Raw genomic sequence first — 24754 nt, forward strand, 5'->3', positions numbered from 1 at the left:
CTTATTATTGTGATGTTTGTGTGCAGCGGGCAAGCAGCCGGCGGCGGCGCAGGCGGTGGCGGGCGGGTCGGGGGCGCGGGGGGCGCGGCGGGCGCGGGGGGCGCCGCCGACGCCGACGCGGAGCTGCAGGCGCGCCTCGACAACCTGCGCCGCGAGTGACCGCCCCCGCCCCCGCACCCTACCCCTCACAGCTTGTACGTCACGGTCGCTTGATACGGTGGACGCTATGCAACTTTTAATTTGCGCATAGATGCGTTAGTTTCGTGTGGAATGGAAAACATCAGCGGGACATAATAGGTTCAACTGAGAATGGTTACGTCGATTTCGTTGTGAAATTTGTATGTTATACATAAATCGAACTGGATGAAATTTTGTTGCCTTGTTCAGCCGTGTTGAATCTAAATGCTTTTGCATAGAGTTTACAATGCAATATTTCAGAGACATTTATCGGACTGTACAAACTGTGGCTTATGATCTTTAGGGCCGATAGGACCTGTCCACCATTCATTGACAAATTGTATGCGACCGATAAATGTGATCCCGTCTCAGCTTATTCGGACAAAACAAACAGTGACGGCATCACAGATATTTGTCACATTATCAGTGAATGATGAAACAGGAGGTTAATCTTATTTTTGCTAATCCGTGGTTCCGTGCACAGATTTAGGGTAAAGCAATACATCGACAACGCTAAAAGAAGATAAACAAGGAACGAGATACTCGCTCCTTCAAGTTTTAGTTATTCTAGGCCAAATCTACCTAAAACGTTACTATATTCAAAATCTGTTCGTGCTGCCTTATTGTGCTGGCATTAGATAAGAAATATACATACAGTAAGCAAAAAGAGAAGCTACGATAGTTATAGCAGAACGACGAAATGTTTATGGAAGTGCATTTTATTAGGAGACTGCGGTTTCGCGCTGGTCGTGTAATCATCATCTCACTGTAAACACGAATCGACCACTGATGTTTGTTATTAACTCTGATTTGTCCGCTGTTATCTCCACTAATCGTCCTAATTTGTATAAGTATAAAGGAACTGCAGTGTTTTATGTGGATCGCTTTAAAGTAAGGAAAACGAAAAGAGTTAAATTCTGGCATAAGAAAGTAAAGGAGCGAGACACAAGTATTGACGTATTAGACAAGGACGAAGTATATCTCGTTTCGTTGGCTTTACTTTAGGTGCTTACCTTCGTGGGTCGTGTGGTGCCGCTGACATAAAGCGATCTCCAAACTTTGGGAGCACGTGCCACACACGGATTGTACATACATAGATATATTTATAAAGAAATCTGATCTAATACAGGCTTACTTATTAGAATGATTAATTTGTATATTACAATACATAATTATGTGATATCGTGCACACAATACAAATAATAATGCAATATGGCCCCAGCGGAAATATGCATCTGAAATATAATTAGCAGCAATCAGGCAGCCGGCTGTGGGCCGGCGCGCGCCAGGACGCGATGTTGTTATTATTCTAATAATTAAGTTTATTACATTTTAATAAATATTTTTATAACGAGCGCTTGTTTTTATCAATGAGATATGATGTGCGACTGACAGTCGGAGAACATCTTGAGGGCCGATTGACAACTTCGACGTTGCACATTTGTGATAGGTTGAATAAATAAATGAGCCAATCGCAAGCAAGACTGTAACTTCAAACGGACCTCCAACTGCTACTAACGCCATCTAGCGACCTTTCGCCTGTCAACAAACCCTCATTCTGCACCGTTCGTCTGTTTCCCCGTCCATCAACGCTGCTCGTGGTTGGCGTGCAATGAAACGCAAGGTAAATCTCTCCGTTTATTCATACGATTGTACACGTAACGCGTTACACGGAATATAACGTTATATTAAAATATGCTTTGCTTAAAACAACGTATCTAAAAATTGCACATCCCCTAACACTACGCCTTAACGTTACGTAAAGAAAGTCGCTTACAACTATACAGGAGATATAAAACGAGCATACGTTCTTATAATGTTACAAGTTAACTTGACGCAGCCTGCCGGCGCGGGCGCACTAGCGGCCGCATGACTCAATATGGAGATGGATGTTCGGGGGAAAACCATCACTGCTTTGCCGTACGTACACATGTATGCACTAGCCCGGCTGCTGGTCGGCTTTGTTGATCAACACACGCTGCCAAACCGACAGCACCGGCCCGCTTGTGTAGCAACCATTTCCGAATATCAGGTGCCCAGAACCGGGGCTTGACGACCTGATTCACAAAAACATTGTCGCTGCAGCCACATTTATGTGACAGAAGCCGCAATGTATCACGAACCTTAGCAATCACAACGCGCTGATAAGGTGCGTGACTGTCTGTGGTGTCTCGTGGCGGCTGTACGGTCAGACAAATAAGGAGGTCTATCCGCTTGTGCCTAAAATGACACGTTCCCAGAATACCACATTTTTCAAAATACTACATTACTTATTTACCACATTTCTAGCTTACCAGATTCTCGTTGCACCATATTACAAAATCGAAGATTACTCAAGGAAGTAATTTTTTTGCTCGAATCTCTTATTTTGTATATCTTCTGATATAATGGGAATGTAATAAATAGGTTTTTTTTTATCAAATAGCTTGCAAACGAGCATGCGGGTCACCTGATGGTAAGTGATCGCCGCCGCCCATGGACACCTACAGCATTATTAGGACTGCGAGTGCGGTTTCGGCCTAAAAGGGGGCTAATGGGGGAGGGAGGAGGTTCGTTAGGTAATGTAGTATTTTGAAAAATATGGTATTTTGGAAACGTAGTATTTTCGGCAAGAGCGGATCTATCAACTTAAACGACTTCCTATCCAATGAGTATATCGCTAAAGTCGAACTTTCGTAATGTTACATGGAATCGTTGTCTTAATGTAATGACGCTGGCATCACGCGCCATCACGCGCCGGCAGGCCGCGGGGGGGCCGCGGGGGGCCGGGGGCCACAGAACAGGATCTACTATTGCAGAACCTCTACTCGATACTTGGAAACGAGAAAACGTGCTCAGACGAAACTACTCTTATACTGTGAATAGAAAAATACATTTTGAGATATGTTATTGTTTAGTAAGAGTTGCCGCGACATCCGGTCGGCGACCGCGGCGACGGGGCCCGTTCGCCAGATCCAGTGGAGATTACATCGTTCCTTACTACGTAATTCTACATACAAAGTTACATAAAAAGATACACTTATTCTACATTTCTAGGCGGTGAAACATGATTTAACTAGATTTGGCTCAGTTGTGCGTCGTGCGCGCGGCGCGCCATACAACAAGGATAATATTCAGGATCGCCGGCAGCGGCACCACAACACATGATCTAACACGCGAGCCCGTCTGCCGCGAGGCTCACTCCGGAGGCGGCCGGACCATTTACCCCGGTCTCTTCCGAACATAATTGACAAGATTTCATATTTCTAAGAATATAATTTGATTCGTTCTCTGTTTTCTGTTTGGAAAGAGAAAGAGGCTGATATTTTTAAAATTTCGCTACGATTATTAATTTATTAAATTTTTTAAGATGTGCTTATTCTAAAAGAGCATAACTCCAAAACTACCACACAATAGATCCATTACTTTTGTCTAGTCTCTATTAAAAAAAAGATCACGTAAAGCTGACGTAGACGTTGTCAAATTTATGACAGCTCTTTTTTCTGGTGAAAAAGGCAAAGGAAACATGTCTATTCTGTTGTAGTGTTGGCAAATTCAGATTTTTTTTTAATAATTGAGAAATAAATTATAATAAATATTTTCCCATGTTCAGGAGGCAAAACTCTTTCGATTCCTGTAGTAATTTACAGGTGTTAAAAAAATGTAATCTTGTCAATTGATTAGAGACATTGTTTTCAAACGGTTGTTGGCTGTCGATAGTGGGCGGTGCGTGGCCGCCAGCGTATAGCCGAGTTTAGACTTGCAAGAAAAATCGTGCAAGTTGCATTACATTGCGAAGCCGTAAAGCCAACGAGTTTTTAGTGGTCAATCAAGCGCCGTAGTGTAATGCAACTTGCACTATTTTTCTTGCAAGTCTAAACACGGCTTAAGGGTGCGTTTCCATTTGAGATGTGCGGGGATGCGTTGAGGAATGTGTTTGTCATGAACCAATAAATGTATATTTCAGAATTTTTTTTTTAATTATGACGCAAGCATTCTACACTTCCACTGAACGTAGATATAGTTACATGTTTAGTTTTAGTTTTGTAACTAAGGTACCCCATACATCCCCCTGTAATATTATGTAATTTTTTCTTTAATGTATACTGTAGTTTTATTTTATTTGTAATTATTTTATTTTCAGAAAATGACTTTCTGCCAAGTTTCTTGCGGCGCATTCTTCTTGGCAATGATGGTCTTTCCGAAAGCGCTGGTAGTTTAAAAAATTACGTGTAAAAGTGCCCATTGCGGCCTATTTACTTACTCATAATAATTTGAATTTGAATAGAAACGCTTCAATTATCTATCATCGCTCAGTGCAGCTCTAGTAACAGCTCAGCGGAGCAAGGATAGGTAAACGAAGGGTTTCTATTGGTTCATGACAAACAATTCCTCCCACATGTCTAGTGGAAACGCAGCCTAATGGCGAAACAGCAGCCGCTACTGAGAAAACGCGAGTGCGTCTAACGAACCGTCCCGAACCTTGCGGATAGTTTTCCTAATAAATAAAAGTTAAATATTTACGGTTATTGATTCAGGTAATAGACATATTGGCTGCGGGATGTAGACCGCAATTACCCTCAATGAGCTCCTGATATTTCGACGAACACATTAACAGATTGTTTCATTACCTCCATCAACAATATATCTAGTCTACCTGAGATCATGATGCTGGTAGATGCGTCGAAGTATCGGAAGCTTAAAGATCATATCACCGAGGCCTATACAGTGCGTCCCAAGACTATGTTACTTGGGAAGAATTATTATTTTTTGTCCATTCTTTCAATTGGCATCATAAAAATAGGGATGTTTTTTTCACATTTAAGTCGGTTCGATTCCCAGACGAAGCAAGTAATTCTTAGAAAATTTTTAAATGCAGAAATACTAACTTTTAAAAATTACATAAAATCCACTTTCAGCAAAATATCCTATCTACGATATTTCAGGTACTTTCCCTTGACGTCCCATAGTCTTGGGACGCCCTGTATACGTCCCCCTGCAGGGCGCAGGCCTCCTGCCACAACGAGCAGGCTTGAGCCGTTTCTCCCTGCGGTCCCAGTGGGGATTGGGAACTTAACACACATCATTGAATTTCTTAAAACTAATCCTTAGTGATAATCGCGGTTTTATCCATTTTGACAAACACCCATAGAAAACCCGTCAAAAAGTTACTAAACAAAACTATGGATTGATCAAAGGGACGAGCCTGTCAGCAACGACACACGTCCGCGTCCGTCGCCTTTGCATAAATCACTGACATACAACACAACATACAAACTACACTATACAACATGTAAAGATGTAAAACGTCTAACAAAAGCCGAGCAGATATCACAGACCGGGCGCCCCCCGCTGCTACTGGAGTACGGAAGCTCTGGAGGGGGGGGCAGAGGCAGGGGCGGGGGGAGGGGAGGCGGCGCACGGGGCGGGGGCGGGGGAGGGGGCAGCAGCGCGCTCAGTGCTATGCCGAGCTGCCCCAAGTAGTACGTCGACATCACCACCACCTGCAGAGAAAAAAGTAAAAATCGTCATGACCTCCATGACCCTCCCTCTGGGAATTCATTGAAAATTAGTATATTTTTGTAAGTGTCCTTTTTTTGACATTGCGTCAGAACGGGAGTTATGGAGGTCAAGAAGGGAGGCCTTTGGGACACTAATACATACAGGTTATTTAAAAAAAAAATGTTTCTGAGACAAAAGAGGTGAATTAATTTTTCTACCTATAACTAGAATTTGACTATGTGACCCCCTGGCTAAGCTGGAAAATAATATTTTTATACAACCTTTTTTGCTAACTGTACTTGTATTGTCGTTGTCGTCTTATCTACATATCTGTACCAAATTTCAAATCCGTCCAATCATCAGAAGTGGGTGAAATTCAATTCACAAGATTTGGAAGATAATTCGCAGTCAATGAAACGCAGAATTGAGTTCCATAGGGTGGGACTTTCCCGCGTTCAATCTTAAGACGATTTCTGTGGTAGATGTAGGTACATAGCTTTGGAATGTCCGCGATTCAGTCTCTTCGAATGTAATCGAATCAGTAGTAGTGAATACCTTCACGACGACCTTGTTAACAAAGTAGTGCAGTGGTGTTTCCTCTTCATCCCTTGTTCGCAATAGAGAGCGTTGCTGACCATTCTCGCATTATAGATACGAACATTGCGAGCTGTGTAATGCCCGGTTCACATCATTCCAGTATAACCGTTCCAGCAGCATGACACTGCGGCGCTCGATCGACCTCGTGTAACTCGTTTGGATTGTGACCCCGCAATGTATCGCTACTGGCAAGATTTTACTGGAATAAGTGAACCGGACATAAAGCGCGGGGAGCGCACAGGTACCTGTTTGTGCGGCACGGGGCCCGCGAACAGGCTGTAGCCGAGCACGGCGTCCGAGAGCACGAACAGCAGCGCGCCTATGGGGGCGGCGAGCGCCCTGCGGGGCGGCTCGGGCGGCAGCGTCGCCAGCGCGCGCCACGCCATGCCGGCCAGCAGCAGCGCGTACGGCGGCAGCAGCGGCCGCAGCGCGCCGGGCGCCGCCACGCGCGTGCAGTAGAGCGCCGCGCCGGCCGCCAGCGCCGCGCCCGCCGCCCGCGCGCCGCGCGCCCGCCGCGCCGCCAGCGCGCGCATGTAGCACACGTGCGCCGCGCCGAACAGCGCCATGCCGCCCGCCAGCAGGGCCGGCCACACCAGGCACGCGTCGCCCAGCGCGCTCGCCGCCAGACCCAGCGCCACGAGACGCGCGTACCGCCGGCTGCAACCACCGACCACATCTTTCTTCATCATCATCATCTCAGCCGTAGGACGCCACTGTTGGACGTAGGCCTCCCCCTCAGACCTCAAGTGTCCAGTCGTTTCGGTTGACAGCGGCCTGCGTCCACCGTGAACCCGCGGCTTTAACCAGGCCATCCGTCCATCTAGTTGGTGGACGTCCTACGCTGCGCTTGCGTCTTCTTGGCTACACTCACATCCTATAATACTGCGCTCGCCAACCCGCTTGCCAAGCGTGATGAGTATTGTTAACCCCCCTCCTCCCTCCCTCTTTCTTACACTCACTATTTCTACAGCGGCAAACGCACACGACCCGACCGCGTCACGAAACGCACCATAATCGCTTCAGTCGGAAAGCATCACAGGCTTATGTATACGATGGAACTCTACAAATAATAATTTATCGTAGATGGAACTCAAAAACTTCGGACCTACCTAATTTTCCCCTCGCTCGACGTCTCGGGTAAAATGGCTCGTTTTATGCTCTTCTTGTACAATCTACTATTTCATACTTCTACGCGAACGGAGTCGCGGGCAACAGCTAGTATACTGTAAAAAACCACCATATATACCATAGTCGAATTGGCTACAACTTTTATATTATACTTAAGATTGTTTTTTTGGAATCTTTTTGTCACCAGCAGTGGTAGCGGTATAGTACGCGGTACGGAATACCGAGGACCTGGGTTCGAGAACGTGACTTATGACGAACTTATTTATCTGTTTTTGCCTGCGCTACGAAAATCAAAACCAAAATGGTTTATTAAAAGCAAAAACAAATTACAAGAAGGGTTTTAGCTTTTTTTTAGGCTCAGCCAGCACTTGGAAACTTTATACAGACAGCACGATATTTCAGTTTTCGTATTTTCAATTTATATCTTACATTTAAAGCCATAGTCCACTGTTCCAATGAACATAGACCCCCATATATCGAATGACGTTTACTTTAAGTAGTTGAGACCATTCTACTAATAAACAACGCCGCATTCGCACCAGTATAATCAATATTTTGGCACAGTTTTCATTAATAACTAAAGTCCGTCTATGAAGAAATTGCTTACGCGGATAAAGTTTTCCGCATAAATACTATCCTATGTCATTCTCATTTCTTGAACTATCTCTTTAAACCAAATTTATTTAAATCAGTTGACGGGTTCGCTCGCGAACGATAACAGACAGTCAGATAGACAGTTTCGTATTTATTATAATTACTAGCTATTGCCCGTGACTTGGTCTGGGAACAATTCGTTTACCGGAATGTCGGGACTAACATTTTTTCACTACGTCATTGCCTAATTTATTGCAATCTTCTTTATGACGTGTAAGCCGTTTCATGGTATCGATTCAGTAGTAACAGGGAAGTGGAATGACTTGCTAGTTGCACGGCTCAGGACTGAAATATCCATTTTTCTAAAGTTATTCGCAAATGTCTGCTTTTCAGAATGTCAACCGCCTTAATAATGTCAGCTTCTCAATGTCAGATATTCGAATTGCCTGCTTTAAAGAAGTTGAATTGATAATTTCTTTTCAGAAAGTGCTTATTCTCAAAATTCTGCAACCTCAAAATCAATATTTTTTCGGCACAGTTCATTAATAACTAAAGCGTTTCGTCTTGAATAAATTGCTTATCGCGGAAACTACGGTTTAGCCGTGAAAGAGTAACAGACAGACATTCTCAGTTACTTGGATTATTTTCTATTGTCTATAAAAAATTAAATCTAAAATCAGTTGACGGGTTTAAGCGTTGAAACGATAACAGACAGCAGACAGACACATACTTTCGTATTTATATATTACTAGCTATTGCCGTGACTTGGTCTGGGAACAATTCGTTTATGCTAATATTATAGGAACTAAACATTATGCATAGGCGACTTCCTGAGATTGTATGTACACATTTTAAATAGCAGACATTTTAGAAAGCTGACAAAGTAGAAGTGCTAACATTGTGAAAACGCAGACGTTTTAAGACTTGTAAGTGGAACAAAAGACTCGCTTCGCTTCGCATTTATAATATTAGTAAGGAAGTACGGACTTACTAACGAACGACATACCTATATGTATGTAGACATACACACACACACACACCGCAACACCTGCTCTGATAAAAAATGTGTCATGAATTGAATCGAATGACGTTGCATATACCTATATACCTTATTTACCAACAAACGTAATTTGTAAGTGTTGATAAGTAGCCAACGTCGGAGTTTAATGACCCTCTAATATAATCATTACTCATTATCTATACGGTTATCAGGCGCTACAAAGGAACTTGACACACCAAGGACATCGGGACGATACCATCCGTGACACACAGACAAAGCCGATACTGACCTTCATGTACAGCCATCTGCCACAACGAAGCGTGCAAAAATATGACACGTCCTACCGGCCCCATAATAGTTAGTCCTTTCAGATACATATTTATGCACTTTTTTATTTCTTTGTCGTGTCACATATTGGTGCTGGTGACTGTACTGTCGTCTAAATAAACAAAATCACTGAGCATCAAACGCGTAATACACGGATCTATAGATAAAGTAACAAAACATTGGCGATAGCTTTGTTCAGCCACTTAATTGCGCCAGAAGTTATTCCGATGTTTCCGATGCAGATAAGCATGCTCCTGCGCAGTTGTTGATGCTCTGCCCTATTCATCATATTTGGCGGCGACAGATTGCTGACCATTTGGTCTGAATTTCGTAAATATGATGGTATTTACCTATTTAATTGTTTCAACACGGACGCCACAAGTCTGCTATTTACAATAGACCAAGCGATTTACCATTTTAAGGTTCCGTATCCGAAGCGTCGGAATAAAGCCCTCACTCGCCGTGTCCGACTGTTTAAGGTTGGTTGGTTCGATCATTTTCCCAAAATCGTTATTTCCTAGTAACAAAATTTCCGTTCGCATTTTTCCCCGAATGCTTTTTTCCCAATATGCTTTTGACTGGTTCGATCATTTCCCCAAAATTGTGTAGCAAAATTTCCATAAGCTTCGCTTAAGCGGAGCTCCTACTTTTGTGTGGTTTTGGCCCTTTGGGCCAATGCAAACTTAACATAACCTAAATTTACCTATGTCTTTGTCGATTAAAGGGAAAAAACGCGATTGTGAAAATAAGCTTCAGTAAAAAATTATATTGGAAAAAAAAACATTCTGCGATGTGGCGTTGTATTCGTATCGCATAGCATCGCAGTTTTGCGTGGGAGCCCTTACGGGTGCGTCGACCGACTTATTCGGTAACTAGATCGACTAGGCGCCAGTCGGTTATAAATTCACTGATGGCCTTCAATAACCCGATAATCTTGGTTGAAGTAGCACTTAACGCGGTGGAAAATATAAGGTTAAACGCTAAGGGAAGCCTGCCGCAAGCGGCGGCGCGGCGCGTTACGTGGCCCCCCGACACCGACGCGGCTGATGCGTATATTTATATCGAGAAATTTAAGAAATATCGATGCATTGTGGATTAAGGGCATTCTTTCCGTCAATGTTTAACAATTTCAAGAGCGTAAATGTTACGCCATACTTCAATGAGTCACGATTTTTACTTCTCTATCTCATTCCTCACACTTGTAGACCTGATCATGATGCGCGCAACTACTCGTCGAAACATCGGAGGCTTATCGGAGGTAATCGAGATCTAGTCTGTTTGTAGACGGTAGATAAAAAAATCAAGGGTCCAAAAAAACACCTTTTGGTATACAGTACGTGGAATATAAATCTAATGAATTATGAATAATTAAAAATTATCTCGGCAAGGAAATCGAATAACGTGTTAGGGTCCAAACTAAACTTAATTTTACGTATTTTTTTGCCAGATGTATGAAACGTTTTAAACTTTCGTGATTTTCACTCATAGTCAAAATACCTACCACAACCGGGACTCATCACGCTAACACACACGAGTCACTGTAATGTGGCCGAAACGTCGAGGTAAATATTACTCGTGTGTGCAATGTAGGTAAGCGTGATAAGTCCCCATTGTGGTATTTTGACTATAGATGTATGAAACATCATAAAATTACATGGAAAGACCCACTGGTACGTGACTCAGTTTTTTAACTGTAACTGCATCAGCACCAAGATCTGACAGAACAAAGCGTGCATGAATATCTGATACGACTCTATTTCTGGGGCCGCCCGGGCACGCTCCGCCAGCTCCGCTGTGGCAGATATTAATGCAGGTGTATTGTTCATTGTCAGTTGTGCTTACTTGTCTTTGTGGTATTGTTGGAGCGCGTCGTCGGTGTCGTGTGGGGCGCGGGGTGTGTGTGGGGCGCAGGGGGGGCGCGGCTTGAGCAGCAGCACGGCGGCCAGCAGGCACAGCACGGGCGCGCACTTGGCGGCGACGGCGGCCGCGCCCGGCGCCGCGCCCAAGCCCACCAGGAAGTACGCGCACACGCACTTGAAGAACGGCACCAGCCCGCCGCCCACGCCCACGCGCGACACCTGCCGGCACACACAACTTACAGCCAGCTGGACCAGCTGTCATGTGATCCCCTAGCCGGGGGTACGGCTGCGTTTCCAACAAAAATGTGCAAGGATGTGTTGCGGGGAATTTGTTTTTTATGAACCAATAGAAACATTTAATTTACCTATTCTTGCACAGCCCATCTCTGGTGGAAACAGCTGAAAAACAAAACATTCCTCGCAACACGTCCTCACGTATCTCTGGTGGAAACAGAGCCTACTACTTGGGTACGACTTGGGTACTTGGACAGAACTAGAAAAACAGAAAGGAGGCCTATGCTCGAAAACTCGAATGTTTGTAAATCTGTTTAAAAATATTATACCGTGTCGAATGTCTTGCCGGATTCTACTCTCTCAACAGAGGTTTTTCCGAACCGGTGGTAGACTTTTTGACGTTCATAAGTGAGTGTCTTGACTAAGATATAGCTTCGACTTTTTGACAAGCTCCATAAGGACTGCTATAGAGAGATATTTAAAAAAATCGTGAATGAATCTCCACCAGGCTATACATTTGGGGTATTTTGGGAAAGGTGTATTTTGGGACTAGTTCTCAATGGTTCTCGTGTAAATCGAGAATGAGCCTTTTTGGAAATATGGTGTTTTGGGCCTAGTTTCTTATGAGAAGAGGGGCTTTCGAAATTAGAGTGTATTGACTAATAGTGCGTATTGGGACTAGTGCATTCGCCACCGGAGAGACTTCTACTTAAGATATTTTTTTAAGATCTTTAATCACAACATTTAACGCAATAAAGATTTTGAGCTACTGGAATTACGTTTTGACGTAAATAAATATCTGTGGATTAGTTAAACGTGGAGCAATTTGTTACGGACGATCGGCAGCCATCATCGGCGCGCGCGTCGGCTGCGTGGGCGCCTATCACGAGGCAACGCGTTTATTGCGCGCGGCAAAATCTAAAACTGTGCTACCTAATCGAAAACGAGACAATACATACGATACGAAGGACCGCAGCGCAGTTCATGCGACCGGGATGATCTCGCTGGATTATTCGCAGTAGTTCCTGTCTCTTCATACTAATAATTCTCCTTTTTAGGGTTCCGGAGTCTAAATGGCAAAAACGGAACCCTTATAGTTTCGCCATGTCTGTCTATCTGTCCGTCCGTCCGCGGCTTTGCTCAGGGACTATCAATGCTAGAAAGCTATAATTTTGCACGGATATTTATGTAAACTATGCCGACAAAATGGTACAATACAAAATTCAAAAAAAAATTTTAGGGTACCTCCCATAGACGTAAAGTGGGGGTGATTTTTTTTTCTCATCCAACCCTATAGTGTGGGGTATCGTTGGATAGGTCCAACCATTAGGGGTTTGCTCAGACGATTGTTCTATTCAGTAATTTATTTGCGAAATATTCAACTTTAAAGTGCAAATTTTCATGAAAATCGAGGGTCCCTCCCCCTCTAAAATCTCAACCGGTGGGTGGAAAAATTTGAAAAAATTCAGGATGGTAGTAAGTATATCAAACTTTCAAGGAAAACTATAACGGCTAAGTTTGCTTGAGAATTATTAGTAGTTTAAGAGTAAATAGCAGCGTAAGGTATAAAATATTACTTATTTTTTTCGTTATGACTACGGAACCCTATTTTGGGCGTGTCCGACACGCTCTTGGTCGGTTTTTTTTGTACTGCTAAAGGAATTACTGCGAATAATTCATCGCGCTGAGAACATTTTCCCGTCACCCGTCATTTGTGTAACTTCAATCGTAAAGTTTGATTTAAAACTAGGAGGAATTGACTGCAGGAGCTGACTAAGATTATCACACTATTCTCAAGAAAGGCGACATGAAGGTGCACTGATCCTCAACCAACGAGCACGACCACCCACCAAGAACGTGTAGCGATTTTAACACATTCAGTTAGAAAATGGAGAGACTAGCATCAGGCTTTTGAATAATGGTCACAGTAAAGACTGACGCAATTAAAAAGCTCTAATACTGTTAATGAGTTGGCTATGCCGCATACCGCATGTTTAAAAAGACTCGGCACGCGCTCGTGCGCCGTACGACCGGCGTCAGCGTCACGCAACCGTGCGTGTGCGTGAGCCGTGAGGCAACACCACATACCAAACGAACCAATAAGAACTACCTCTGGCGCGTTCGACACCCGACATGCGCCCATATCATCGCATTTGTTTGAAGAAATCGATGCTGGCCGTGCCGTTACAGACCCGACCGCCCCTACAGGCTACAGGCGACATAGGTAGCTGCTATTGAAATGTATGAGCGGTCGGGATTAGCCGATGGAACGTAATACGATTGTAACAGCCATAAGTTCTGACGACCAGATGGCCTAGTGGTTAGAGAACCTGACTACGAAGCTTGAGGTCCCGGGTTTGAGGGGGGCAGATATTTGTATAAAAAATACGAATGTTTGTTCTCGGGTCTGGGTGTTTAAATATATTTAATATGTATCTATCCATATAATTATATTATCCGTTGCTTAGTACCATATACACAAGCTTTGCTAAGCTTACTGTTGGACTAGGTCAATTGGTGTGAATTGTCCCGTGATATTATTTATTTATTTATAAGTACATTATTTTATTTTACAAGTTAGGTAATGTTAGATTAAAGTAAAACCTACAATATCGTAAAAGTGAAAGTGTGCATGTGTGTTTGCATGTTTGCGTGTGTTTGTTGCTCTTTCTTTCTCGCTAAAACGGCTTTAGATGAAATGTGATGCAGACAAGACAGATAGGTTTCTGGAATAACACAGTAATGAACTTTTTATCCCAATATGTTTAGAGATATAAATTTTGGCATGGTGTGTGGAATTCTCGCGGGAATTTAACGATATTCTGGAGTTTCAATTCAAATGGCAGATGCTAATGGCCATATAATTGCTAGTATTTTGATACATTGAACCCCTGAAACATTTTTCTAATAACTTTATGAGACCTGCTTTTATTTGAGAGTATTAAAAGGTATGAAATTAATGAATGGCAGTTAATTACAACAATGAATCAATGAACATTTAAATTGATAAAGTGCAGACAACAAGCATGACTTCAATTGAGCTTGCCCCTCAGTCATAGTCAGCACTACACAACTACACTACTTTATAAATGACAACCAGTCTACAGACACGGCATGTAAGATTAAAAACTTAAATTTTTAAATTGATGTAGTGAATTTTGAAGAGTATTTCTTGTAATTTGAGGACGAGTTCAAATTTTGAAAGGCCATTGGCTTCAAGCTTGCAAACAACAGATTAGGGCTAAGCCCTTGGGTTAGGAGAGCTTTGTCAACATGCATATCAACTCTTGAGCTTATCTTTGTTATCACAAACTGATTCATCCACATTTTGTTATTGTTGTGTTGGTATCTGCTGAAAATACTACATACATGGGAGGATGAGGATTGCTAATAAACAATGACTTGCGAATCACAGATCATGGCCACTGTATTAAGTAGTATGGAAGCTTCATACATCTACATACTCGTACCTATGTCACATGCTATGCTACAATGAGGATAGTAACTTTGTAGCAACTAAATTAAATAGATTGTTGGTATGCCCCATCTCCATTAACTGCCACACTCAAACACATCAACAGATCCATATCTACTAAGACAACAAAAAGGTAAACTTTGTATTTTGTATGTAGGAAGTAATATCTATAAAATATTCAAACAATTCTTTCACTAATGCAATGCTACCATGTTGTTGAGTATTATAGACTACTTTTTAACCTGGGAAAGTGCAAAGATCATCATGCAGACAAAGAAATAAGCAACAGCTACGTACTAAACAATAATGGATCATTAGATCACTTTTTATTTCATAACTTGCAAGGAAAGTTTTAATTACTTAATTTATTACCTGTTTTTGTTGTTGCTTTAATTAAATATTATAAAGTGTAGTAGGGTACTAGCCCTCACTTCAGTGGCCTGGCCAGTACTCAACTTGTACATGTTTACATTTTAAATATCTCAATGCAAGTAACAAACACATGTCAAGGTTGAGTAAACAATGCTGTTAATACCACTGTTATGGATGCATTTTATTTGTCTATCTATTATTACACATCGACGAGATCAGAGCAGGAGACGTGTTACACGCAATAAGCTATAATCCGGCAGAGACATCGTAAGCTTGTTATAGAATAGAACCCTCTAGAGTTTTCTGCGTACATCAGTTCACGCGAAGTGTTTATTATTAAAAGGCCAAGGGTTAAATTTGAACTGTGGAACGATCAATACTGTGTTGTTTATCCAGTCATGGAGTTATTTCAACTTACCAAGTCCGACGGGGATAACATAGTCACCAGGCGGCCACAGAGGAGCGGCGGAGCTGCGAACTGCCCGCGTCGTAGAGCGCCGCTCGCTGGTCAGCGATTAACGCCTCCCCGCGAAGCGCCGACCCTAAAAATAACAATGTTTGTTTTGATTGATCCTTCCGTTGACAGTACCTCAGGAGGTGCGCGAATCAAAAACAACAATGGCTATATTGCTAAATTTAAAATGACTTCATGAGTTTAATCTCGTTTGTTTAAAGGATACATTATAAATTAGTAGAGTAATATATCACGTTCAAAACCTGTACTCGAGAAAAAAAAAGTGGGACCGGTTTAATAATTTATTTGGAAAACCTGTCCACATCAAAAGTTTATTTAGCCCTAAGCACTCACAATAGTCAATTTTTTTTAATAAATCACAAATTTCAGCTATTATATTGTAAAATAAAGCTAGATAAAGATTAAAACAATTAATTATTATCAAATAATTACACTTTGAACGAATTGCGTTTCGTTTCGTTAATTTTGGTTTGACGTTTGAGTAATAATTAAAAATTAAAATGTTTAATCGGTTGCAGTTATGGATTTTGTTACAATATATGGCAAAATAACCATAAAGTCATGAAAATAGTAAGATTAGATAAATAGCGACACTTTGATAGAATTGTGAGTCTTTCAAAATGTATCAAAGTTAAATACGTTTCATTTCTCTTTTATTAAACTTGACAACTAGTCATCTGTTTGCTGTCAAACATAAGTGTCAACTGTCAGACTGAAAAGTGGAAGGGAAGCCGAGCCGTCCCTGTCCCTTCCCTTTGGTTTGGTAGCCAAGCGTTTGTCATTTAACATTTTTTAGATCTTTTCTCTTTAGCATCAGCTGCCAGTGAGCGAAGCCATCAACGATGCCTAAAAAGAAGAAGACAGGTCAGCGCAAGAAGGCGGAGAAACAGAAGCAGCGGCAGAAGGAGATCCGCAACGCTAAGGACCACGTCGACCTGGCCGCGCATCCCTGTAACCTGCCCATGGAGTGCGACAAGTGCCAAAAGTAACGCTCGCACTACCGCCTAGTGTTTTCTTAAGCTTTAATAGGTACTCTAGTTCAGGAGGCATGGCCACCAGACAACGACGTTTTGACGTTAAAATAGGAGGCAAAATTTACATGTTCCTCTAGTCTAGTATATTTTGACGTTTCTCAGCTGGACTGCGAGTGTCAAGCATCAACATATTATGTCCTGTCTCGTTGGGCTGCTGGCTATGCAATCATACTAGATGGCCCCTTGGCAGCTGTAGTCAGCGCCTGGTGTTGTTGCAGGAAGCAGAAGAGCCGCGCGTTCTGTTATTTCTGCGCGGCCGTGCAGCGGCTGCCCGTGTGCGCGCACTGCGGCAAGGGCAAGTGCATGGCCAAGACCGGGGACTGCGTGGTGCGCCACCCCGGCGTCTATGTCACGGGGCTCGCTATGGTGGTATGTATACTCTGTGCAGTTTTTGTAAACAGTTGTAACAGTGTCGTAAGGGCCCATCACAATAGTCATTTTGGGGCCCATTTGCTGGAAAAATAAAGCTAGATTTAGTCATTAGTCCTGGTTTAATAATAATAATAAATTGATTTAATCAGACAATTACATCCATTTTGTTAGTAAAAAGCATAGAAATAACTTATAACTTCTATTGTTAGTAAAATTATTTAAATGTCACTTTTAAAATAAAAAAATGGATTACAAATTAATAAATTAAATATCCAGGAAATAAAATTAAATGAGTCATTGGAATGGAGGCTTAAGTGCGTGCAGAAATAGCCTGTGTTTCAAGAAAGGGCCAGACAGTGCATTGGCCACTGCCTTCAGGTTTAAGCTTAACAGTTCCATAGCTCAACAGTAAATTGAAAACACTGAATGGAGAATGAATTTAGACTTTTATTGCAATCAACATGTTTTGTAGTAAAATGAACTCATTCACTATGAAATTGTTAGTACGGAGATGGTTGACAGGCAATAATAATAATAATAATCTTTTTTATTCGTGGCTAGCTACCAGTTTGCTGTTATTTGTGTAGAGTTGGCCTATGAATAAAGCAGCGTGTGTCCGTATGGTTGCAGGGCGCCATCTGCGACTTCTGCGAGGCGTGGGTGTGTCACGGCCGCAAGTGCCTCACGGCACATGCCTGTACCTGCCCGCTCACCGACGCCGTCTGCCTCGAGTGTGAAAGAGGTGACGCTCACTCTGTCTCACTCTCACCCCTTCCCGTCAGCTTGTGTTTGTAGGCACAAACACATTCACTATGTGTCTTTATCGTCATTCTATACACCTTGTTTTCCTTTTCGACAGATCATTGATAAAAAGTAATATATTTTGCCAAATGAAAAAAAATATTTTTTTTTGGAGAAACCCGTCTTACTTAGTGCATCTCTATGATGATCATCTAGTAATATGTCTGCCAATTTTAAAACTCTAGCCCCAGTGTTTGGGGCTGTGTGTTTGTCTGGCAGTCAGTCATTTAGTAATGCTCTTTTATAGGCATAGATTTACCTCCTTCTCTTTTTGTTTGTTTAATATTTGTATGTGTCGGCAGGCGTGTGGGAGCACGGAGGGCGCGTGTTCCGCTGCTGCTTCTGCGACGGCTTCCTGTGCGAGGACGACCAGTTCGAGCACCAGGCCTCCTGCCAGGTGCTGGAGTCCGAGACCTACAAGTGTGAGTGACAAAGTTTTGAAAAATCTGTGAACTTTTTGCAAAGTAGGTATTTGTTCGCCAGAGTATCGGAAAAATGTTACCGGGTATTCAAACTTTTGAAGGATTATTTACATAATACAGTTGCAGATGCCTTTCTCATCTGAGTAGGAAAACAATATTTACTAATAATACATGCCACAACTTATTTTTTAAAGAGTTTTGCAGAGTCCTTTGTACGAGTATACATATTTTCGAAATAAGGATTGAGAAATGTTTAATGTTTAAAACTGTGTACAATTGTTGTAGCATTTCTGTCTTGTGAATACAGTTTGCCCATTTCGGAAGTACAATTCATTATTCATTTTGAATGGTGCACCATCAAATGATTTTAAATATTCAGGTTCAGGTTGATGATATCGAGTGTGTTCCGCTAACTGCAGGGTCTGTTGACTCCATAGAGATAGTGTTGAGGTGTTCTCCGTTGTGTTGCAGGCCAGTCGTGCAACCGTCTGGGGCAGTACTCGTGCCTGCGCTGCAAGACGTGCTTCTGCGACGAGCACGTGCGGCGGCGCGGAGTGGCGCGCGACCAGCGGCGCGGGCCCCCCCTGCCCCAAGTGCTCCTACCCCACCGCGCTCACCTCCGACCTCAGCATGTCCAGTCAGTATAGCTATATAGGTTCACTAGCTGCAAGGGTGCTGGGGAAAATTACCCCACCCCTGCGGCCCTGTAGTAAGCCTGTAAGTGCGCCGCAAACTGAAAAAGTTTGGGAAACTCCTGGTTTACAGGTTCACATAGAAACAGACAAACCATCTAATTTTTTTTCATTTATTAAGTTTTTATTTGCGGGCGGCAGCGGCACGGAGAGTGTGTTCTCTGTTCATTGCGTGTCCTGCCAGGTGATGAGGTTTCCACTGTGCGGCGAGCCTACTTTGAAATTCAAAAAACGTATTTCGTATTGTACCATCCCTTTCACTCTCGTATTAAAAAATATTAGCGTCAGCTGAATGGCAAGATAAGAAGTTCAAATTTTGCCCTTTGTAATATAGGGCCAGTTTGCTGCCTCAAAAGTTTCCGAATGGTAGTTTTGTATCGCTGCACACTACACCATTTTGATTACTATTGAAGTTGGTGTTGGTTATGTCGTGTGATGTTTAATGTGTGTGTGTGTGTGTGTGTGTGCAGCGCGCTCGCACCGGTACGGGCGGCAGGGCGCGGCGCCCGACGGCGGCGACGACGACGGCGGCTACGGTGGATACTCCGGCTACGGCGCCGGCGCGGGTGCGTACTCAAACCAAACTGCTTTATAACCTACCTACTAGTGACTCGCCACGGCTTCGCACCAGTGCGATTTTGAAAAAATAAGAGATGAAAAAATACCTAAAGTTCGCTGCCTAGTTTAAGGGTCCCGCTACACGCAGCGACTTGCTTGTGCAAAAATTGGCGCAAAAACTGTAAGGCGTCCAAAAGCCATTTATTTGTGCGGGATACCGTTTAGCGGTCTTACGCACATGCTTGCTTCTGCAAATTGGAATTTGCGCAAGTATGATTGAGCTTGTAGCCGGACCCTAAAAGATCTAAGGCTGTGGGAAGTGATTTTATTTTATACTTTAACTTCAATAAGATCTCTTAGATACCTATAAGTGGCAACTTGTACCAATCAAATTAAACGAATGAAATGTGTTTTTTATTGAAAAAATGTACTTACAAAAGTAATGTTGATGATTTGCAAGAGACATCTGTTCAATGTTTTTTTCTTTTATTCGAATGGATAACAAACGAGCAAGTGGGTCTCCTGATGGTAAGAGATCACCACCGCCCATAAACATCTGCAACACCAGGGGTATTGCAGATGCGTTGGCGTTGCAAACCTAGAGGCCTAAGATGGGATACCTCACGTGCCAGTAATTTCACCGGCTGTTTAATATGTAATAGTAATGGCTATTTTCTATTTGCATTTCAATTACAGGAGAGTACGGCGGCGGCGAAGGCGACGACTACGACGAAGACGAATCTGGTTCCGAGGATGACGACGAAGACGACGAGTCGGAGGAGGAGTCGTCCGAGGAAGAGGCCGAGGCCGCGCCGCCCGCCGCGCCCGCCAAACCTAGTCGCGGCAACCAACAAGCGCAACAAATATATATATTTGCAATTTATATGTTGTTTTCTTAATTATATTATTAATAATAATTATTAATTAGTTACAAGACAAGTATTGGAATTGAGTTTTTTTTTCATAGATACATGATCTAAGCCTAAGCATACTAGAATCTAAGCATCTTCTAGTAGGTAAGTAGAGCAGGGTACCCAAGGTGCACACAATTTTGAGCCACTTGCCTTAAAATTAAATGATTTCAAATAGGTACATTTTATAATGTTAGAAGTTAAAATGACTCATTTATATCTCCGACTGCACACAGCACAGCACTCAGATAATGATGAGATCAAAAATCTACGGCAATATGACATTTTTCTTGAAATTAAAATAATAATAATATTACATTATAAATGTGAACGTAGTAGGCTTGTAACGGAACGACGAATTGAACTTAATGTTGCCATGTTTTATTTTTTTATTAACGAAATTTAGTAGTTTTCAGTTCAGGTCATAAACTTATGAAATCCGTGAATTCAAAAATAGTTTTCAACTTTAACTAATTTAATAATTATATAATTTAATAATTTAATTTGATTTGACTCCAAATCTCAGATCTTGCTTAGGGTAATAAAATTGATTGACTGAATTTTTAAGTTTTATACTGAACTGTATTAAGATTCGGAAGAAAGGAAAATATTTTTTCATTTCTCATGCTCGTAAACTTCGTATTTATGCTGGATGGAGGTGCCATATTTATGTTCTACGGAATAAATGAAAATCTTCATCCAAGACCAAACCAATCAGGGGCGCCAACAACCACGAAAAATAAGTTAACAGAATAATCTTTTATTTTTTTACAATTCATGTTTCATATTGATAAATTAATAAAACTAGAGAATTAACATTGTTAAGTAGTTAATAACTTATTAAAATTAGTATGGAAAGAGTACTGTATGAAAAATAAATGGCAGTACCTACGAGTACCTAAATGTACATTTAATTTACACTGTTGCTATTTGATACAGTTGAAACAAAGAGCAGAGTGTGTAACTTGTTCATAAAACTCATTTAACCCTTGACTTAACTATCAACCCTCGTCATTGTTTCGGGTAAAGGTAAAATGGTATGTTTTATGCACTCGTTTGTATGTTAACTCTATAATTATCATTAAATTTGAAACTGTACTTTGGTTCTGTTTCTGAGTAGGTAAACCCATTTAGCTATTGCATGAATATTTTGCTTAGTGTGGGTTAAATTATTGTGCACGATTTTTAACACCATTGGTTTTCTAAGCATTCGTCATTTCGATGGAACATTCCTTTTTTCAATGTCTCATTGTATTAAATTTGATTTCTAATTGTTGGATTATGGAAATTTGAATACAGACAAATTTATTTGAGTAGTGATGATTCTAATAAAAGTGGCATTATAATCTGCCAATGAGTTTTTGAATAAAAATTTAAATAATTTTTCAGAAAAAATAAAAATTAACGTATTAAACATAGACCTTTTACACCGAGGCCATTATTATATTTTATTTATCCTTATTTTATAAATAAATAACCTTTTTACCGATTTTCACTGTAGTCTGTCTTGTAAAAAAGTACATTTCCCACTTTTGTCTGTCTTATTTGTGTCTATTTCACAAATTATATTATTATACTATTTCAAAATTATATTTTATAATATTCATTTAATAATAATACGGTCCTAAATAAATCATTTTTATGCATCAATATTCAGACTCAAAGTTTGTCCAGCGATTTTTTCACTGTAGTCTGTGTGTTCGCATTGTTGGGTCTCACTCACACACGGAGAATGATAGACACACCTTAATCATCGGTAAACATTCGGCCAATATCTGGCTCACTGCCGTACGGAACGGTTAGAGACCTTCTGTCATAGTTTTGTGGCGATTAGTGATCGAAGGCGGCAAACTGGAGTTTGTAACGGGTATGTTAACTTTACATTGTCTCGATTATTTTATGTTATTTATATGGGACGTTATTAGATAATCATTTTAATGTGATATTATGACGTATTTACTTACGTTATTAAGAGTGGCACATTCTTATTTTTGACGGTTTTAGAGTAAATGTCTTTTGAATCCACTTTTCACTTTAATCTGTGTCACTTTAATCTGTAACTGAAGCACAGACTAAAGTGACTCATGGCAGAAAAAAGTGAACTATAAATTATTTTATTTAAAAATTGCATATAATTTCTAAGAATAACTTTATGGACTTTTTTTTAAGTAGTACTAACAGTGTTCTACCAAAGTAAATGTAGAGAATTGCTTTTTATTAAACTAAACACTTATAATTTCATTTTGTGTGTCTGTTTATCTATCCGCACTAGATCCATTAGTACTATAGCTGTAATTTTGCGTAAATATAGCTTTTGCAAATTTTTTTTGGAGTGTCCCCCCTCTAAAAGTGAAACTATTGGCTTGAAAATTAAAAAAAACAATCATGGTGATCCTGTTTATAACTAAAATTTTTACAGTTTGTAAAAAATCATTCGTATAAAATAGTGGTGTCGTTACTTGTTTAAAACGAATTTTTTCGTGTTATTTTGCCTAGGTACGTTCTTATTTGGCCAGTTTTTACTATCTGATGTCATTCATTTCATAGGAGGGACTGATTTGATTGCATTGTATTGTAATTAATTCGTAATATTTTAGGGCCGACATGTAATGGGGAAACCAAAAACTAAACAAAAGTCAAGAGAAGAGAGGTTAGCATGAAAAAGGGAGAACGAAAAGAAAAGATACGAAAAAATAAAAAGAAATCCAGAACTCTATGCTGAGTTCCAAAGGAAACATAAAGCACAATATCAGCGAAGAAAACAGGAAGGAAAAACAAAAAATATACATGATTTAGCAAATGTTTTTTGTTTTACGGCTCCATTTTAAAAACTCGTAAAACAAAAAACATTTGTTTAAGTGGTAGGAGTTTAGGGTTAAAAGGATGCTAGTAAATTACAAATAACCCTGTATAAAATATGTATAATTTTGAAATAATTTTATTTTTTTATATATGCCTCCAAGAGACTCATAATTTTTTAAGAAATTACATTTAGGGGCTGTTAAAAGTTGTAGTGAAAAGTTACCAGGTTAAAGAGAATTATATCAAAAATGAAAAGAAATGTATCATAAGTTTAAGGGGCTGTTTCACCATCCATTGATTAGCGTTAACCGACGGTTAAATGTGATGCCGTCTACGTCTATTCGAACAAAACAAATAGAGACGGCATCACACCTAACCGCCAGTTCACACTAATCAATGGATGGTGAAACAGCCCCTTAAACTTATGATACATTTCTTTTCATTTTTGATATAATTCTCTTTAACCTGGTAACTTTTCACTACTAGCCTGTCTAATTTAACTTTAGCCTGCTTCATCAATATTTCAAGAACCCATAACTCTTAAGTTTTTAGGAATACTTTGTTCCCTTAACATATTTGTAACAAATGAAATACCAAGAAGCTGTTTTTATGCAAAAAAAGTAAAAAAACATATATATATATTTTTTAATTAACTTTAGCCTGCCATGCCACTTTTATTAGAATCAGCCTTGACTCCAAATCTCAGATCTTGCTGGGTAATAAAATTTGATTGAATGAATTTATAGTTTTATACTGAACTGTATTAAGATTCGGAAGAAAGGAAAATATTTTTTCATTTCTCATGCTCGTAAACTTCGTATTTACGCTGATGGAGGTGCCATATTTATGTTCTACGGAATAAAATGAAAATTTCATCCAAGACCAAACCAAATCAGGCGCCAACAACCACGAAAAAATAAGTTTAACAGAATAATCTTTTATTTTTTTACAATCATGTCAATTGATAAATTAATAAAACTAGAGAATTAACGTTATTAGTTAATAACTTATTAAAATTATTATGGAAAGAGTACTGTACGAAAAATAAATGGCAGTACCTAAATTAACATTTAATTTACACTGTTGCTATTTGATTGCCCCACAGTCGAAATAAAGAGCAGAGAGTGTAACTTGTTCATAAAACTCATTTAACCCTTGACTTAACTATCAACCCTCGTCATTGTCTCGGGTAAAGGTAAACTGGTATGTTTTATGCACTCGTTTGTATGTAAACTCTATCATTATCATTAAATTTGAAACTGTACTTTGTTCTGTTTCTGAGTAGGTAAACCCATTTAGCTATTGCATGAATATTTTGCTTAGTGTAGGTTAATTATTGTTTCAACGATTTTTTAACACCATTGGTTTTCCAAGCATTCGTCATTTCGATGGAACATTTCTTTTTTCAATGTCTCATTGCTATTATGAGATTCTAATTGGTGC

The 24754-nt window shown here is 40.6% G+C and overlaps 2 protein-coding genes across 2 annotated transcripts; one reads left to right on the plus strand and one right to left on the minus strand.

Annotated features, from left to right (window-relative positions):
* Positions 1 to 1802: 1802 nt before the first annotated feature.
* LOC141435567 (lysoplasmalogenase TMEM86B-like) lies at positions 1803 to 15851 on the minus strand. Its single transcript, XM_074098289.1, has 5 exons — positions 15663 to 15851; positions 11147 to 11382; positions 6501 to 6912; positions 5590 to 5660; positions 1803 to 5557 (listed from the first exon to the last, which is right to left on the minus strand). The coding sequence occupies exons 1-5, from the start codon at positions 15681 to 15683 to the stop codon at positions 5512 to 5514; spliced, it is 786 nt and encodes a 261-aa protein (XP_073954390.1). The 5' UTR covers positions 15684 to 15851; the 3' UTR covers positions 1803 to 5511.
* A 559-nt stretch (positions 15852 to 16410) lies between these two features.
* Positions 16411 to 20497, plus strand: LOC141435852 (zinc finger protein 330 homolog). Its single transcript, XM_074098677.1, is given in 8 exon segments — positions 16411 to 16704; positions 16972 to 17122; positions 17756 to 17867; positions 18229 to 18348; positions 18820 to 18928; positions 18930 to 18985; positions 19511 to 19606; positions 20295 to 20497. Coding segments are annotated over 8 exon segments (990 nt in total). The 5' UTR covers positions 16411 to 16561.
* The last annotated feature ends 4257 nt before the right edge of the window (positions 20498 to 24754 follow it).

This window comes from Choristoneura fumiferana, chromosome 15, assembly GCF_025370935.1.
Source record: "Choristoneura fumiferana chromosome 15, NRCan_CFum_1, whole genome shotgun sequence".
Classification (NCBI taxonomy): Eukaryota; Metazoa; Arthropoda; class Insecta; order Lepidoptera; family Tortricidae; genus Choristoneura; species Choristoneura fumiferana.

Excerpts from the sequence above, each read along its gene's own strand:
- LOC141435567 (XM_074098289.1), bottom strand. The coding sequence starts at position 15,683 with ATGTTATCCCCGTCGGACTTG. Across the intron at positions 5,661-6,500 it reads GCCCCGTGCCGCACAAACAG|GTGGTGGTGATGTCGACGTA; the intron begins GTACCTGTGCGC and ends TTTTCTCTGCAG. Across the intron at positions 5,558-5,589 it reads GCGCTGCTGCCCCCTCCCCC|CGCCCCTGCCTCTGCCCCCC; the intron begins GCCCCCGCCCCG and ends CTCCCCTCCCCC.